The following is a 17,008-nucleotide window of genomic DNA, read 5'->3' as shown; positions in this document are numbered from 1 at the left end:
TTTTGTGCACCAGTAAAAAACATATCTATGTCTTGAATTTGAAAAAAAAATCACATTTTATTTTTCAGTAAAGGGGTGTTCAGTGAATTCGCATATGAAGCTGGTGGGGTTCGGTACCTCCAACAAGGTTAAGAACCACTGTTCTAAAATCAGAGTTGAGGGCACATTGGGGATGAAAATTATAACTCTGGACTTCCAACTTATTCTGGAACCCAACAATATACAACGCAGTTTACTAACATACTAGTTGTCGTTGGAGTTGCGCTTATTGAGCAGTCCAGTCTCTTCAAGTTGATGTTAAAAATGATGAGAAAAGAGGAGGAAGAGGAAATAATGGTACTGAATTGTGATGACACGTAGTTGCGCTTTTATGATGGTGCACATCAGGCTTCAATGTAGCGTTTCAGCATTAAAATATATGCTCGAGATTTAATACAGACATATAAATCCCACTTACCTAAATTTTTTCATTGATGCTGAATGATGCTTTCACAGGCTCTATGCAACCATGTGAAAAACGAACTACCCTGTTACTGCTTCCATATGAATGAATAAACTCGATTAGCTGTTTATCAGTAAGTGTGACTACCTTATGAAAACAGAACATTTAGCGGTTTGCAGGTCTGAAGCTTTCAGGTGTGTGTTAACACAATGCCAGCGAATTTACCCCAAGCTCAGAGCACACAACGCTCAGAGAAACTGCAAAATCCAAGAGCTACTTCTCAGACTCTACAGGCATCAGTTAGCTTGTTAAATGTTAAAGCACAGCACTGAACATGTATGGCTTATTTGAAAGGGTTTTCAGAAAAGACCGGGGCAGCACAGCTTAGGTTTGCAAAGTTACATCTGAAAAAAACCACTAGACTTCTAGAACAATGTGCTTTAAACAGACAAGACCAAAGTGAAGATGTTTGACCATAATGCACAAAACCAAACTCCGCATTTTGGCTTGTTTTGTAGACCCAGGACCTGGACAGCTTTTCTATACTGAAGTATTCTAGTAAAATCTGAGGACATCTGTCTGACTGCTACAGACCAAACTTGGTCATGGGAGGTTAATCTGGTTTGTCTGTTTTGTGTATTATTGTAGGGTCTTTACATTACAAAAGAAAGCACCTCGAGACAGCTGTTGTGATTTGGCACAATATAAATCAAATTGAATTGAATTTATTACATTTTGCCTTTATTTTTGAGAAATTCCTGATGAGAAATTTCAGTCCACTTTGAAGGTTTAAGAGACTTTAACCTGTGCCTCACATATTTTAAAGTGGAATACCTGTTGAATGTTTAAACAGTCTAGCATGACAGTAAACATTAGAGAATTGGTGATCTTTGATGTCCACCTACAAAACTCCTTCAGGTTTCAGGTCAGATACTTTAAAACTCACAGCAAGAGTCCTTTTAAGCTTCCAAATTTGAACATGTTTTCCATCTTCTGCCTGTTGGAGATAATTAGACACCAAACAGCTGACCAAATGAAGATTGTCAGGATACTTAACAAGTCAAAAGAAACATGAGTTTTTAGCTCGTCTCTCCGGCTCTACAGAGGGCAGACAGACTGCTGGAAAACATGCAGTTTGATGTGTTTGATGTACGAACAAGGCTTCATGCTGTCTTCCCTTTATGCTTCTCCCTCTCAAGCTCAGAAGAAAGGCCACTTAGTCAGCATGTGACAGCTTCCTATTACAGTCCCCTGCAGTGTCGCTGCTGGAAACATCCGAGTGCTCGTCCGCAGCCGTCTCCTGGCCCCGTGCGAGGTTAAACTGAAAACCCTGCTTGCATCATTTCTTTCTCATCTTTTCTCTCACTTGTCAACGTCTTGGCTGCGGGTTCAACTTTCATCATCGGAGGCTGGAGTGAGGAATGATGTAAGCTGGTAGCTTCTTGAGAAGCTACGGTTCATTGGATGTCTTGGAATCCTTAAGCAAACTTTCAGCCTAAGAGCACAACGTGTGAAAGCTCAGATCAGATTTTCCACTTTAGCTCGGAGGATAATCACCACTCTGTCTAGACGACGGGAGTGTTATATGACCGTAAAAGTCAAAATTCAATCCTGACTGATGCTGGAGATGAACGCCGGCGAGTCTGCTCTATTTTTATATCTCGCTTCCATTAAAAATAGTGAATTCCTTCTAATGTTTTCTAAATGCACTCCAAACAATAGGAGGAAATAAAGGGACTGTTCTTCCCACATCATTATTTTACAGACTGATCCATGTTGTGTGCTGGATGACCTGCATTTTTCTTTCTTTTTTATTCAGTCATTTCATTTTACAAAGAAGTGATTCACACACAAATCCGTATTAAAACAGCTGGATACCAATTATCCAAGTTATATTAGTTTTTATAATGTATTCATTTGCAGTATGCTGGAAGCTTCTCATCCATACACACACACACCGGCACAGTAAGCTTGTGTATTTACTCGTGTATCTTCATTCAGGTGTTAGAGTAGCAGGAGTCGGTGAGCCGATGCGCTTATCCTCCTTTTTTCCTCATTATTGCGCTACTTCTTTCTTTGTTACACAATATGTACATTTATGTCGATAATGATAATAAATAAAGCAATAACAATCACATTAAAAGAATAAGACTAACAAGAGGAGCTCCTCCTGGCAAAGCAAACATGTTTGGCACAGGTTCAGACTCTGTTGTACAGGACACAGATTATGAAACAGTAGTTCATAAGTACATGCAGATATGATTTCTGTTTGCTTTGTGTCTCTGACTCTGTAGCCTGCTGATATTTTACCTGACTTTGTATCACTCTGCATGTTTTTTCCCTTGTTTAGTTTTAAATCTCGTTGTGTGATTGTGTGACACAGTTTTGTTTTTGTTGCATCTTTGCTTGTGTTTTATATCTCATTTTAGTTTTTGAACAGTTTTGTTTTTGTAGATATTCTCTGTATCTTTTTGTTTTTTATTGCAGTAGTTTTTGTCTCCGTTTGACACATTTTGCGTCTCTTCTGCTTATTGCATGTTTCAATTTCCTTTTAGCCAGTAGTTCAAGCCTTTCTTGACCAACGGTTACATGTAAAATATGTATAAAAATAAAAATATGATCACCTGTCCTCAGTAACTCACTGTACTATGTGACTTTTTGTTTGTGTGCCCTGTCATGAGGAAAACAATGGAGCTGATGAAGAGCAGGTGCCTCTCAGCATTGAGTGTGCACCAACAGGTGTTCATTATCACACTTGACCCGACTGTACCTGGTTCTGCATTATTAGGGAAGTGTTAAACATAACAGTGTGAAACCTAACCTCTCCACAGATTTTCTGTGGCCTCTGAAGCCAATGTGTTGAATGGAATGATTTACTCAAGGGCTCCGGAGGTCCATATGCACGTAAACTTGTGTCATAAAGTTCCTTGTGTGGTTGAACTTAGCCCGGCTGTACGCCTTGTTTCTATTGGTCGCGTGAAGGTAGGTCACAGAGTGGGCAGCATGCGCGAGTACTCTTTGCTGGTGTGGTTGTGGGCAAGCAGTACCTTATGGTACTGCAAGATTTTAGTCCATTACAGCGTAGTTTGTTACCAGTTTTATTACTTTCTGGTTTTATTACCAGAAAGTAATAAAACAAAAAGAGGGCGAGAGCTCCTAGGGCCTAACTAAAACAAAAATGCAAAACAAAAGGCCTACCCAGCTGCTTGACAAAAGGTCAGTGAAAACATACAAAAGTGGCATCAACCGCATACCCTAGTGTGTCTAACAGTTTAACGCCTGCAATCAGTGTATAGGTACCCCAGCTTACCTGTCCAGCCTCCCATCACACATAATATAAAGAAGCCTGTTCGCAAATGTTTGTCATAGCAGAAGCCAGCAGCCACCAGCTGGCCAGGGAGCAGCTCATTTGTAGTAATCCTCGGCGTGTGATTGGCCAATAGACACATGCCAATCACTTCGAACTGGCCAATAGGTGGAGGCTTGACACCTGAAAGATAAATAGAACACAAAAGCAAAGCCACACCTCTTGGCACGTAACAGTGGCACAACTTAAGGGGAAAGAAACAGGCTTTCCAACCGCATAAAAAGACAGGTAGTATTGTTACAACAAAGGAATAATCAACCAAATTTCTTTGATTAAAAAAAACAATATCAAAGTTTGTCTTCCATGATTTTTCTCATTTATAAAAAAGTTCAGCTACCTACCTTGAAGTTCTTAAATTGACCTCTCCCCTTAGAGGTCGCCACAGCAGATCATCTAGTGCTATCTCACCTTATCTCACCTCTGCCACACCACCTCTACATGTCCTGCTTCACTAGAGCCATCAAACTCCTCTGCCTGGCAGCTCTGTCTTAAGGATCCTTTTCCCAGTATATCCACTATCCTTCCTCTGCCCTCTATATACTCATTTCTGATCCTGTCCATCCTTATCACTTTTCATCTTCAGCTCTGCATCCTGTCTTTTTGCCGCCGTTTGCAAATCGTACATTAGATCTCAGAAGATCTCAAACACACAGTCACAAAAGTCACAGAATCAGTGAATGTGCAAATGATTTTCATTTTCAAGTCTCCACTACAGGATATCAGAGGTGCCCTACATCACGCGTCACACTGGTGTTAGTCACAGTGCAGCTGTATAAAGGACGAAGCTTTGATAGATTTGGTGGAGTTGCAGGTGATGAATTTTTCAGAACCATGAGCGCTCAGTGGACTTTTACAAATCTCACTCTGGCCCTGTGATGAAGACAAGGAAACTTATTGTATTTCTAAGTTCTCCCAGGTGTCTCAGATCCATAGAGCCTGAGGCTGTTCATTAAGGCCTCAAAGTTGTGGAGCTCTTACTGACTGAACTTATATATTTTTTCCTGGTTAAAATCAAAAAATGGGAAATGCTCAGGGGGCTAAGCTTCACTTTCAAAAAACTTTAAAAAAGAAAAAAGAAGAAGAATCTGAAAACTGGCTGCTAGTACCAAGCTCAAAGGTAGCAAAACAAGGAGTTAGCTATTAAATCAGCTTCAGTGCTCTGGAAATTTTGTGTTAACTTCACAAATTCATATTAAATTAAAATGTAATTGAAACCTGGAGATGTATTGTTAATGCTCTACAGCATAGGTGTCAAACTCTGGCCCGCGGGCCAAATTAGGCCGCGAAGCCATACCAAATTACTATCAGAGCTGGCCTACTGGTATTATACAGCTAATATATATATTGTTTAGTATTAAGCTTTGCTTGTTCCATATTCAGTTTTTCAGCTAAACTTGTTTGAGTCCATAAGAAAAGATTCATTCTTATATCTGGAGGAAGATTTTTTTTTTCAATAAATATTAACGTTAGCCCGCGACTTTGTTCCATTTTGAATTTTGGCCCACTGTGTATTTGAGTTTGACACCCCTGCTCTACAGCAAGTATCACACAGTAATCTGGACCCAGGGGCTCAGTTCATACATGATTTTTAAGCCTATGCAGTCTCTCTCTGCTATGTTTGATCTTTTTATGATGGTGGTTGGAGCACGCTCAAGCATCTCAGTCCCAAACGTCCTGTAGATGTTCAGTGTGAACGCCACAGCATCAAATTCAGTGAGCCTTTATTTCCTCTCTCATTTTGAAAGAGAGCACAGATTACAGCCAGAGCGTTCTCACTCCTGAGGCGTAACATGTCGACGTTTTGTCTCGTCCCGCGGCGTTCCTGAGGAACGCGAAAGGAGACCTTCAGCGTTCTTAGGGTACGCGGCGGGTTATGGCTGGAATCCAGTGCAATGACGCTCCCGCGGTAATAGACGTTCCAGCCCTGTATTCCAGCCCTAAACCTAACCTTATCCCTAGCCCTAACCATAACCTTTTTCCTGACCTTAACCAGGACTTTAATGATGTCAAATAGCGTGTTTCTAAGCGATTTGAAGAAAAAGAGCGAACATGTGTAGATTCAGTCCAGAGGGTTCTCATATTTCCTCTGTTTTCCGAGGTCGTCATTTAGGAACGTGGTGGGTAGCCGAAAACGTAATATGGTGACGATTTGTCACCTAGCGTAAAATGTTACGCTTTGGGAGTGAGAACGGGTTGTTACAGCAGAGCCACAATTTTCTGTCCATCATTTAGTTAGAGTGAAATGGCCAAGGTTTCTTTGTCCTGTCTTCCTTTCCTCACCCCACACCAGTGGCAGATGGCTGTACCTCCCTGAGCCTGGCTCTGCCGGAGGTTTCTTCCTGTTAAAAGGGAGTTTTTCCTTCCCACTGTCACCAAAGAGCTTGCTGATAGGGGCTCGTCTGATTGGTGGGGTTTCTCTATTTTCTCTGTATTATTGTAGAGTCTTCACCTTACGATATAAAGCACCTTGAGCTAACTGTTGTTGTAATGTGTCGCTATATAAATAAAATGTAATTAAAATGAAGCATCAAACTTTATTTTGCTGGAGAAAGGTACAATTTTTGTATTTTTCCTTCTGTACACCAACACAGCAGAGTTTAAAACACTCAAGATGTGACTGACGTGGAAACCTTCAGCTTTAATTTAAGTGGTTTAATGACACTTTTGAATTAACTGTTTAGAAATTACAGCCATTTTTATACAAAGTATCCCATTTTTCAGAATGATCAAAAGTAACTGTATTAAGTTAAGAGTTGTGTGTGTGGTTGAGGCTTGTGGGGAGCTTCAGGGCAAATCCCTAACTGGTCCACAGCACCTCCAACTCACAGTGAGCTGCCAGCTGGTGCCAGATGTCATAAGACACCTTCACAGGTCTTGCAGAGCCCATTTCTTTATATCAGTACTGGGATGATATTTTATTGTCAGCGCCGTGTAAAAAAGTTTTCCTAGTTTGGTCTGGAAGAAGTTACACATAAATTCAAACTCAGCCACATGCAACACCTCTGGGATGAAGTGCAAGCTGGACCACATTAAACAGCATCACTTCTGACTGAATGAGAGCAAAATCCCACAGCGAGCGTAGAGGCTGTTAGGACTGCAGATGAATTCTCGCAGTGTTCGAGTGACTCACACACAGAGGCACAGTTTCTGATGATTAGTGTTTGTTTCTGACTTTCTGTGTTTGCAGGAGTATGTGGACGTCAGCCCTCCGCAGAGGAACTGGAAGGGCATTGCAATCTCTTTGCTGGTGATCGTGGTGGTCTGCTCGCTCATCACCATGTCTGTGGTCGTCCTCACACCCGGTATGTCAGCCTGTGGAGAGAGACAGGATGATGTTTCTAGCTTTCTAAACCATGCAAATATGTGTTTGTCAGAAGTACATGAATATGCTTTATAAGACACTTATAATCTGCAGCTCTGCGTTGGATGAATCTCTCACTGTAACCTGGAGTTCACCCATTTATTTGTTTTCCAGTTGAACTTCCCGGCAGCAGCAAGTCCAGGCTGACTGTAGCAGATCTTTACAAACCAGAGTTCAGCATTCACGACCCCGAGGCCAAGTGGATTAGCGGTGAGTGTTTACATGAAAAAAAAAAAACCACACAAAAATCCTCACACAAACAAAGATGTGTGTTGCTGAATATTTCGAGTCTGAGGTTTTAATCCTGCACAGAGTAGCAGCGTTTAAGTCTCCTTTTACAGAAAGACAAGGAAAGGTAAACTCACGTTGTATATAAAAGATGGACTTAATGTGCTGCCCAGGGCTGGGCGATATAACCCAAAATTCATATCTCGATATTTTTTAGCCGGACGGCAATATAAGATATATATCTCGATTTTTTTTAAAGCCATAACGTAAGAACAAAAAGAGAGTTCTTAGTCAAAGCTGTGTCCCAGATGTCACACAGGCACTTTTATTAACATACAGCATAGATGTACATGAAAAAAACTACTCAAAAATAAATTATGAGCATTTATTAAATAATAATGCTCCATAAATAAAAGAAAACTATGTTGTTTTTGTGCATAACAAAGAGCTCACAATTGTGCAGTCAAAATGCAAACTAACAGACGCCGAGCACAATAACAAAGAGACAGATTTCACAGCTGCTCTGTTCCCAACTTCTACTGCGTGACTGACAGCCTGGAGTTTGAAATCCTCTTTGTAACCGTGTCTCTGAACAGGTGCCATTTATGGTCCTTATACACACACAATACGGTAATATTACGTTGAAGCACAGTACGTATTACGTATTAGTAGTCTGGAGCCTACGTATTAGGCTCCAGACTACGGTAGCCGTAATGTTCCGACAATCCATCAAGCCGGTGCAGCTCAGTAGCTTACCAAAGTCGAACTAAAACATTTTTTGACAGATTGCTGAGCGCCGTGTTCCACATACAATCGGTTCACGGTCAGTAAGCACAACCAGAATTCATACATAAGGCGCGCTGTCGACTTTTGAGAAAATGAAAGGATTTTAGGCTTAGCTTGTTAGCGTGGTTAGCTCGTTAACAATTTGGTGCCGTCCAGCCCCACGCACGGGGCGATGCGCAGTAACTCGTTAACGGAGATTTGCCGTGTCCATCTTGTCGCTGCCTCCAGGTGAAGCGATGGGGAAGGAGGGGGAGTTGTGTTCAGTGAAGGAGAGGCGAGGCCGAGTAATGTTGCGTAAAGACAAAAGTGGACGAAAGAGAGGCAAACTTGTGGCTCCACAACTATAATTATAACGTAACTTATACTATATCGATATAAATGATATTGTCACATCTTATATCTCGTATAAAAATATATCGATATTTTTAAAATTACTCGATATATAGCCCAGCCCTAGTGCTGCCACTCATTTGACATTTCTTCCATCATGTTTGTTTTTTTGTTTGTTTGTTTTTTTGTTTGGAGACAAAAGTGACCAAACTCCAAAGGACATTAAGGTAAATAAGGTAAATGCTGTTCTTCAGAGTGGGAAGGTCATCAAATGGGAAATCTCACTTCCTGATGTGTTTTTGGATCAGTCTGGGAGCCCTAAATATTTGTCCCTAACAAGCAAAAGTAGCAAAGGTAAATCAGAGTTACTTCTAGCTTTAATTAAGTAACAATAGTACATTTACTAGATTGTGATTTTTTCAAGCAGCTCTGGCCATTTTTTTCTGTATATAAAAAGTGAAATTGATTTCTATAGCTCCTACTGACCAAGAAAGGTGACAATTAACTTCCCCTCCTTGTCTGATGGATGGATGGATAATATCAGGAGAGAATAACACCCGATGTACGTTATAGACAGAGAAACACAGTTTACTCGTGGTTCAGTCTGACAAGAGTGAAAACAGGATGACAGCCTGTTGAATGACAACTTGAGAGAAAGCCCAAAAAAATAGTGTTCACATTCATTTATTTCCTTTTTCGCAACTGATTGCAAGTACTTGTGCCAACCAGCTGGTTGCCTAGAGGTTGAGCATGCAGCATGTGACATCCTCAAGCTCTGGGTGATAACTCTAAATTGTCTGAGGGGAGGCAACCTGTCTCCGAACCATCGTGGTCTCTCTTGGACTGACTGTAATCACTCAGACTGGTGAAGGTTTGCAAACAATTGCTGTTTAATTTGTAAGTGTAGGCAAAGGTCAACATGTTGCACTCAATCCGAGTCAGTCTGTGCTAATAAGCGCAACTCATCTACGTCTCGTCTCTTTGCGAAAGAGGACTCCACTGGTTTTCTGCTTTTAATCCTACATCAAAGTAAGGTTGCAGTCAAACTGCTGTCCTGCAGCAACTATGTCACAGTTTCAGATCTTTGAGTTTCTCTGTGCACGCTAACCACACTGCCGCCCGACTTTTTATCTGCTGATTTATCATGTGTTTTACTCTAGATTAGTTGGACCGTAAACTCATCAGTAAAGTGGAAAGTAGAGTCATTTTCTTATTTGACTTCCTTATAACCTGAGGAGGAAGAGTCACTTCACGTTGGCTGTCAGGAAGAATGGCCATTGGTTTCATATTTCAGACCTGGAGGTTACATCTTGTTAGTTTTGATGTAGTCTTAGTCCAAGAACACATAGTACTCCATAAGCTAATACTGAAGCCTTGTGCAAATAGACACCTGATTTTTGTTAGCTGCCTGCTCATGTTTGTTTACCAACACTTTAAATTATTTTCATCTAGATCTCCTTTCACTGGAATCATAGACCTTTGTGACCATCGATTTCCATTGCAACAACTAACTTTCATATGTTAAGAAATAAAAATGAAACATTTGCATGCATTATTTAGGTACACTTGGTTTTGAAATAAACACATATTTATATCTCGAAACATCTGCCATGATGGATTTTTAATCAGTTTTATGTAATGAGATAATGGAGCAATCCTAGCTACAATAGCACTAACTTTTTATGTGCCTTTATTTTTGGAAAGAAAAACAAAAGTATTGCTGCCAATATCTGGCTTTGATGCAGAGGAGTATAGTTACATTTTAATTGTGACCCAAGGTCACGAGTCGTGGCCCTTGCAGAGTGAGGTGAAGATGATGTAGCTCAGGATGGAGGAGGTGAGGACAATGTGTGAGGAAAGCGACATGTAATGCAGTGCAGGCGAATAAAACTGTGCAAACAGCACAGAGGTGAAGTCTATGTGTCAGTTCGAGAGGCCTGATGAGAGGTGTCGTTTGGTATTTTTATCTTTTGAAAGAAAAAAAATCAGTTCTTCAGTTTCAAGAACAGCGTGTAGAAAACTTTACACAGTTTTAGTTGGTGCACAATTTCCCCTGTTTATTCCTCATGTGTTCCTTTATTTTAAAAAAACAAAACAACAACAACAAGAAGTTTAATAATTTAAACATCCATCCTGTTACGCTTAACCAGTTCAGGGTTGCTGTGGCATGAAGTTTATCCCCACGGTCACTGCTCGCCGTGCTGCAACCACTAATTAAAATTAAATTAAATAATTTAATTAAAACTACTCTTAATTAATATGACTTCCTATATGACTGTTAAATATTACATTCAAAGATTAAAAGACTAAATCAATAAACAGCTGATTTAAAATAAATACAAATACACAATAATGATATTTAATTTAAAATAACATTTATACTTGCATTGGGTAAAAGAGTTTGCACAGCCACGATATGTTTTCCTAAATATGTTTTGTAGGGAAATATAAATGCTGCTGTAGCTTTGTCCTGGGTACTCTGTTCTTCATCTATTTTTGTTCCCCACCAGCTTTTGAGGGAAATATGTTGATGTGTAACTGCTGACCAGCTAGTCCACCACTGTGCTCATCAGCTCGGCTCTAACTGGGTCTGCTTGCTGTTTTGTACTGAGCAGGTAACATACAGGTGCGTTTCTTTAGGTTTTTCTATGAGCACAAACTCCACCTGCAGTCAATATAATGTGTTGCTGTAGCTGGTTGTGAATAAAGAAAACAAACCAGACCACCTTCATTTATATTCATAAAATACTCAGCTTTAAACAACATTACGCTATTATGCTTTTCCTCATTTATTGTCATATAAATACTGATGTATGTATTAGAGATGGACCGATCCGATATTAAGTATCGGTATCGGTCCGATACTGACGTAAATTACTGGATCGGATATCGGAGAGAAATAAAAAATGTAATCCGATCCATTAAATATCAAAAAAGCACCTCACAAAACTTGAGACACGGCGTAACTCGGCTCATAACCATAGCACGCAGCAGCAGTACCCCTCACGTGATAGAGCCGCTGCGTGTATTTGTAGCCTCGCTAGCAATCCGGCATTTCATCTCCGAGGAAGTTATCCCAGAGAGAAGTAAAGCAAGTGTGTAAGTTCATCTCTGAATGTTTGTAAAGCATTTCCACGTTAAGCTTAACAACCGATATATGGAGCAACTGCCTCTTCTCTCCCTCCCTCTCCTGTCGTGAAACTGATCAATGATCAGCTGATCGGCTTTTTTGTTGCAAGTCCGTCTCTCTTGTTTGTTTTTGGCCCACTTTGCACCAGAAAGAGGAAACCAGCGGCTGAACAACAGCAGCACGTTTAAGCTTGATAATCTGTTGTTAGAATTTATTTAATATTACTTTCTACACCAGGATCTTTTTCTACGTAGCTGACAGCTGGTAACTGTGCAGGGGCGGATCTAGCAAAGTTTAGCCAGGGGGGCCGATAGGGCATTAACGGGGAAAAGGGGGCACAAAGACATCCTTTTCTTTCTTATTCTCATTTAAAATGTCGAGCTTTTAATAAATAATTATCAGAATCTTACACCCAAAGTTTTAATCTGATGTAAAATGTATAGAAGTCCATTACTGTATATAGTAACTATTAAGTCTAATATATCCTAGTAAGCTATAGTACTTTTTCCTTTGGGAAGGTACAATCTGTGCAGTCTGCAGTTCTGTTGAAGAAAGATGTTGAATCTATTTAATTATTCTTGAAAAATAATTTATTTCGGTGCATTTTTTTCACACTGCATCAAATTAAAGTTGATTACGTCGATTAAGCATCACGAGGTGGAGGGTGGGGGGTGGTTCCCTATTTTTTTTTTTTTTTTTTTGCTGGAGTTTGCAACCCTATTAGGTTGCTTAATATTTCTGCTAAGTACTCTTTAAAATACCAGAATAGGAAGGATGTAGTAGGTTTATTAGATTGATCAGTATTGCTGAACTATGAAATATTTTGGGTGCAGTGTATTTTTTACACACAGGTATAACAGAATAGCTTTAGTGTTGTTTATTTAAACTTGAGTATGAACTTATACAAAATGCAGCAAGATATTAAAAAAAAGTTTTATTTATTAAAAAACACTATATCGGATTCATATCGGTATCGGCAGATATCCAAATTTATGGTATCGGTATCAGACATAAAAAAGTGGTATCGTGCCATCTCTAGTATGTATATATTTACTGAATCTTCACAGCAATTATAATTGTAAACATGTACAATTGCTGCGAGCCAAAGGCTTAGGTCTCAGACATCTTTAAACTCCTTTTTTTCTACTCTTAGCTGAGTATGATGTCATTGAGAGCAGATATCCATTAGCTCCACCCAACTACTTGTTTCTAAGAGGCAGCCAATCACAAGAACGTTGGCTTAAAGGGAGGTTAGACAGCTGCAATTGTTTATTGGAGACACAAACCAAACTTGAGATGTGGCACCAGAGCCCAATGCAAGATAAATAAAGATTATTTTGGACTTTGATTCATGCAAAGCTACTCTGGCAGAGCCCATGAATTAATAGATGGGGATGGAAATGAGTCAGATAGGCCTGTTTGAAGGCTAGAGAAATATAATGGCTAATTAATAAACTTTCCTGTTTTTATCTAACCAAGACAATTACATTTTTCTAAACTTGAAATCCAAAGCAAACTTCTGTTCTTCTCTTCAGAGCTGGTTAGAGTGGATTGGTGAGCTGATGAGCATTTAATAAAGTATTTTCCAGATAAATTCAGCTAACCACAGGATGGACACTTTCCTCCCACTGGGGGAGAAAAACCGCATTGAGAGAGCCGTGGGTAAAAAGTTCAGAGCACTGTGGGAAGTGCATTAGCTGGAAATGAGAATCTCTCCACCTGAGGTTTCATTACAGACTCCAAACATTTGTCAGTGAGCAGAGGGGGTCTGTTATTGTTTCATAAAAACACTTACTCACTTTTCATGATAATTAGTTTAGTTTTAATACTTTTTGCCTCTCTGTTTGACAAACCTCTGGTTCATTTATTGACATCAAACTGCCTCAAGCGTCTCTAACTTTCACCATTTTCATACTTTGTGAATTGCTTTTTAGAGCCAAAGGTTGTTTTTTTGTTTTTTTATTGAGTCCCTGATTTATTTATTTATTTTTTATGTCTGTCACTGTATAAACACATAAGCTAGCTGGAGTGACTCCTGTTGACCTGCATATTCAAATGCAGATGGCTTCTCTGTGTTGGAGCTCAACAGCCTGCAGTGACTCAACATAAACATCCACAACCCCTGTGACAAACTATGGTTGAGGAATAATAATGACTGTAACTGTGAAAAAGGTAATCACTGTTCATGAACATATGATGCTAAAAATGCAGATATTTTTACACGTCTAGGAATCAGATATTTTGCTTGTACAAGAGGAATTTAAATGGCCTTATTTCCTGATCTTCATGATGAAGTCATCAAAGTGTAGCAGGGTGACATCGTCACCATAAGGAATCAAATATGAATAAACCTTAAGACAGTTTTGACTTTTACTAATTGTAAAACTGGTACTGAGAGTTGTTGAAAGAACTTTTCTGTCTGTAAGGTCTTTGGCTTCTATTGCTGTTAGCCTGTGTTAGCTGGTGTTAATGTCTGTTATACTGTTAGCTCTTCTTAGCCTCTGTTAGCTCATATAAGCTGCTGTTAGCCACATTTTGTGAAACTGTCTTTTAAATGGATGAAACATTGTTGAGCTTAGACACTTAGAGAAGTAACTCTCATATGATGTGATAATGTAACCAAACTGTTTATCTGAGGGAAAGTTTGACTTTTAGGACACTTGAGCATAACTTTTGTTGACATAAGGTTAGCTGATAACCAACTGTTGTTGTTTGTTTTTTTCAGCGGCTTGGTCTTAGTGTTAGGAACAAATAAGTAAGTAAGTAAGTAAAGTTTATTTATATAGCACCTTTCACAGACATGTGTCACAAAGTGCTTTACAAGAAAGGCAAGAAAACACAATACAGTCATAAATACATCATAAAACCCCCGGTCTAATTAAAAGCTTTTTGAAATATGTCCCTGTAATGCTCTAAAAGTTAAAACTAGAATTTTAAAATGGATCCTAAATCCAATTGGGCTCTCTTGATCAGGCGGGTCAGTAGCCTCGCTGCAGAGTTTTGAACAACCTGTAGACGAGCCAGCCCTTTCTTGTTTAGACAAGTAAACAGGCCGTCACAGTAGTCGAGTCTTGTAGAGACAAAAGCATGTATTATCATCTCGAGTTCACTTGTTGACATGATGGATCTGAGTTTTGAAATGTTCCTCAAGTGAAAAAAGCAGGTTTTTACTATCTGATTTAAATGTCCCTCCAAAGAAAAAGCTTCATCAAAAATAATGCCTAGGTTTCTAAGGTTATGTTTCTGTGAGGAACCTAAATCATCCAGTCGATGTTTAATAACAGGTATTGTAAGTTTCTGTTTTGGCCGGGTTTAGCTGTAAGCAATTATTGTTCAACCATTGTTTAATGTTAGTTAAACAGTCAATCAGATGAATAGCAAAGGTGGAGTGGTGAACTTGAGCATTTTACTTGTAAGTTTTAATAAATTTATCAAAGAAAGCATGAGTAAACCTTATTTTTTGCCCCAGTTACACAACAAATGGACACTGCGATGCGAAAAGAGTTTTCACACGACGGTGTAGAGTCCTGTGAAAACTTTCTTTTTCATATGACTCTGTATCTGTGATCTGTGACACACTGTGGTGGCAAAATGACATGAAGGCATATAAAGAGTGTGGTAAAATGACTTGAGTGAAATGCTTTATAGTCATGCTTTTGGTAAATATCAGCATGGCAGCAGATAGTCGAATGGAGTCAAAGTGACCCAGACAAATAGACAATAGGGTTCAAATCCGGCTGATTGTTGTTTTGTGGGGGTTTTTGTCGCAGCTGCAGCTCAGCTGGTCTGTTACTAATTGTGGCATTTGTGTTAAAGTGTCCTTGAGTCAAACTCTCAGTGTGTGTATGTGGGAGAAAAATATCTGTCACTGAGGATAATAAAAGCCAATTCACAGCTCTCAAACATTGCATCACCCCCACCACCTGAGTTCACTGACTCTTCTCCTCTTCAATCTTTCCCCGGGCCACGTCGCCACCGCCTCCTCATTACATTTTTCAACCGTGTTGCATAAGACTCGGCCCGTGCTACAGCACAACCTTGATCTGCGGTCGAGGGCTGTGTTGTGTCATTGCATCCCTCCACATCCTTGAGCTCCTGTTCAAGTCTAAATGTGGACAATCTCAAAGGCTTGCGTTGTTTAACTGGCTCCGTGACAGAGTGACAGATTGTGTTTGTATCCAGGCTTGGAGAATGAAAAAAAAGAAAAACCAAAGAAGAAGCAGAATGTAAATAGCAGCTATAGATGGCAGAGCTGAAGAGGAGGGACTCTGGCAATGTGATAGCTAAATTATTGCATTGGTTGTAAATTAGATAACTAAAAACACCCATAACACCTTTCCGGAGACTTGCTGAGAGTGACAGAAGGTGAGAGGAAGAAAGACAGACAGAAGGACAGAGGTGGAGGGGGACGGTGAGAGACGGTCCTCCTGCTCTGGCTGTGAAACACAGACTCACCTCCTGCTGTGTCCTTCCCTTCCACAGAGAGATAATACTAATGGCTAGTCTTGTGGCCTGTGGCTTTTCATAATGGGCTGTGGATGTTTAGTCCTCTACCACACACACGTACACACACGTTGATGTATGTGTAGAAGCAAGCAAGAAGCTGGTGTACGGCTAACTGCTGTTGTTTTTTCGGGTAATTATTGTAATTCTATTAAGTTAATTCAATGATACACCTACCTGAGAACCAATTTTAGTAAATAAATCATTGTTACAATATAATTTATAGTGTGTGTTATGGGAAGTGGCAGTGCAAAGAATGTCAGCGACTGCAAATGACACATCTTTAGTAGTTGCTGATTGGTGCTGAAATGAGATCATCAGTCATGTTTAAGGTCTTTTATAGCCTTTGGTATCACTACCTGCTAATGTAGAGGCTGCAAACAGAAGCATCCTTCACCTGATCTGTAATTTTAGGTCCAGTATTCCAGTATCACCAGTGTGTGAATGTGTGTGTGAATGGGTGGATGATTGCGTATAGTGTAAAGCGCTTTGGGGTCCTTAGGACCAAGTAAAGCGCTATACAAATACAGACCATTTACCATTTTACCATTTTACTGGAAAACCAAAATAATCCTAGTTTGTGACTTTAAAAAGAAATGTTTTCACCCAGTTGGGCTCTTCCATTAGTACCATCACTGAAAATAGGATTTGTGGAGTGAAGATTCGCTTACTGTATGTTGCAAATATACCAGCAATCGTCAGCTGTTGGACAAAAAAAAATGACCATATCACCAAAGTCTTTTGGAGAGAACTTTGGTCTAAATGTTATTTTGGTGTCATGACTATACAGTTGTGGTGAGAAGTTTATATCTGTTTATTATGGGCATGAATGAAATGATATTTTTTTTAATGATTTCTTTG

The 17,008-nt window shown here is 39.6% G+C and overlaps 1 protein-coding gene across 3 annotated transcripts in view; it reads left to right on the top strand.

Moving 5' to 3' along the window:
• LOC146642018 (inactive dipeptidyl peptidase 10-like) overlaps positions 1-17,008 on the top strand; it is a 141,165-nt gene that overhangs the window by 76,210 nt on the left and 47,947 nt on the right. For all 3 annotated transcript variants that reach the window (XM_085398330.1, XM_085398331.1, XM_085398332.1), the window contains 2 exons: positions 6,997-7,111; positions 7,285-7,380. In XM_085398330.1, the coding sequence (XP_085254456.1) occupies positions 6,997-7,111; positions 7,285-7,380 (211 nt within the window). The remainder of the gene's footprint in view (positions 1-6,996; positions 7,112-7,284; positions 7,381-17,008) is intronic.

The sequence above is a fragment of the Rhamphochromis longiceps genome, linkage group LG23, assembly GCF_057381845.1.
Source record: "Rhamphochromis longiceps isolate RC_006_pf linkage group LG23, R_longiceps_female_GT1.1, whole genome shotgun sequence".
Taxonomy (NCBI): domain Eukaryota; kingdom Metazoa; phylum Chordata; class Actinopteri; order Cichliformes; family Cichlidae; genus Rhamphochromis; species Rhamphochromis longiceps.
Note: the sequence above shows the minus strand (reverse complement) of the source record. Positions and strands in the feature narration are given on the sequence as shown.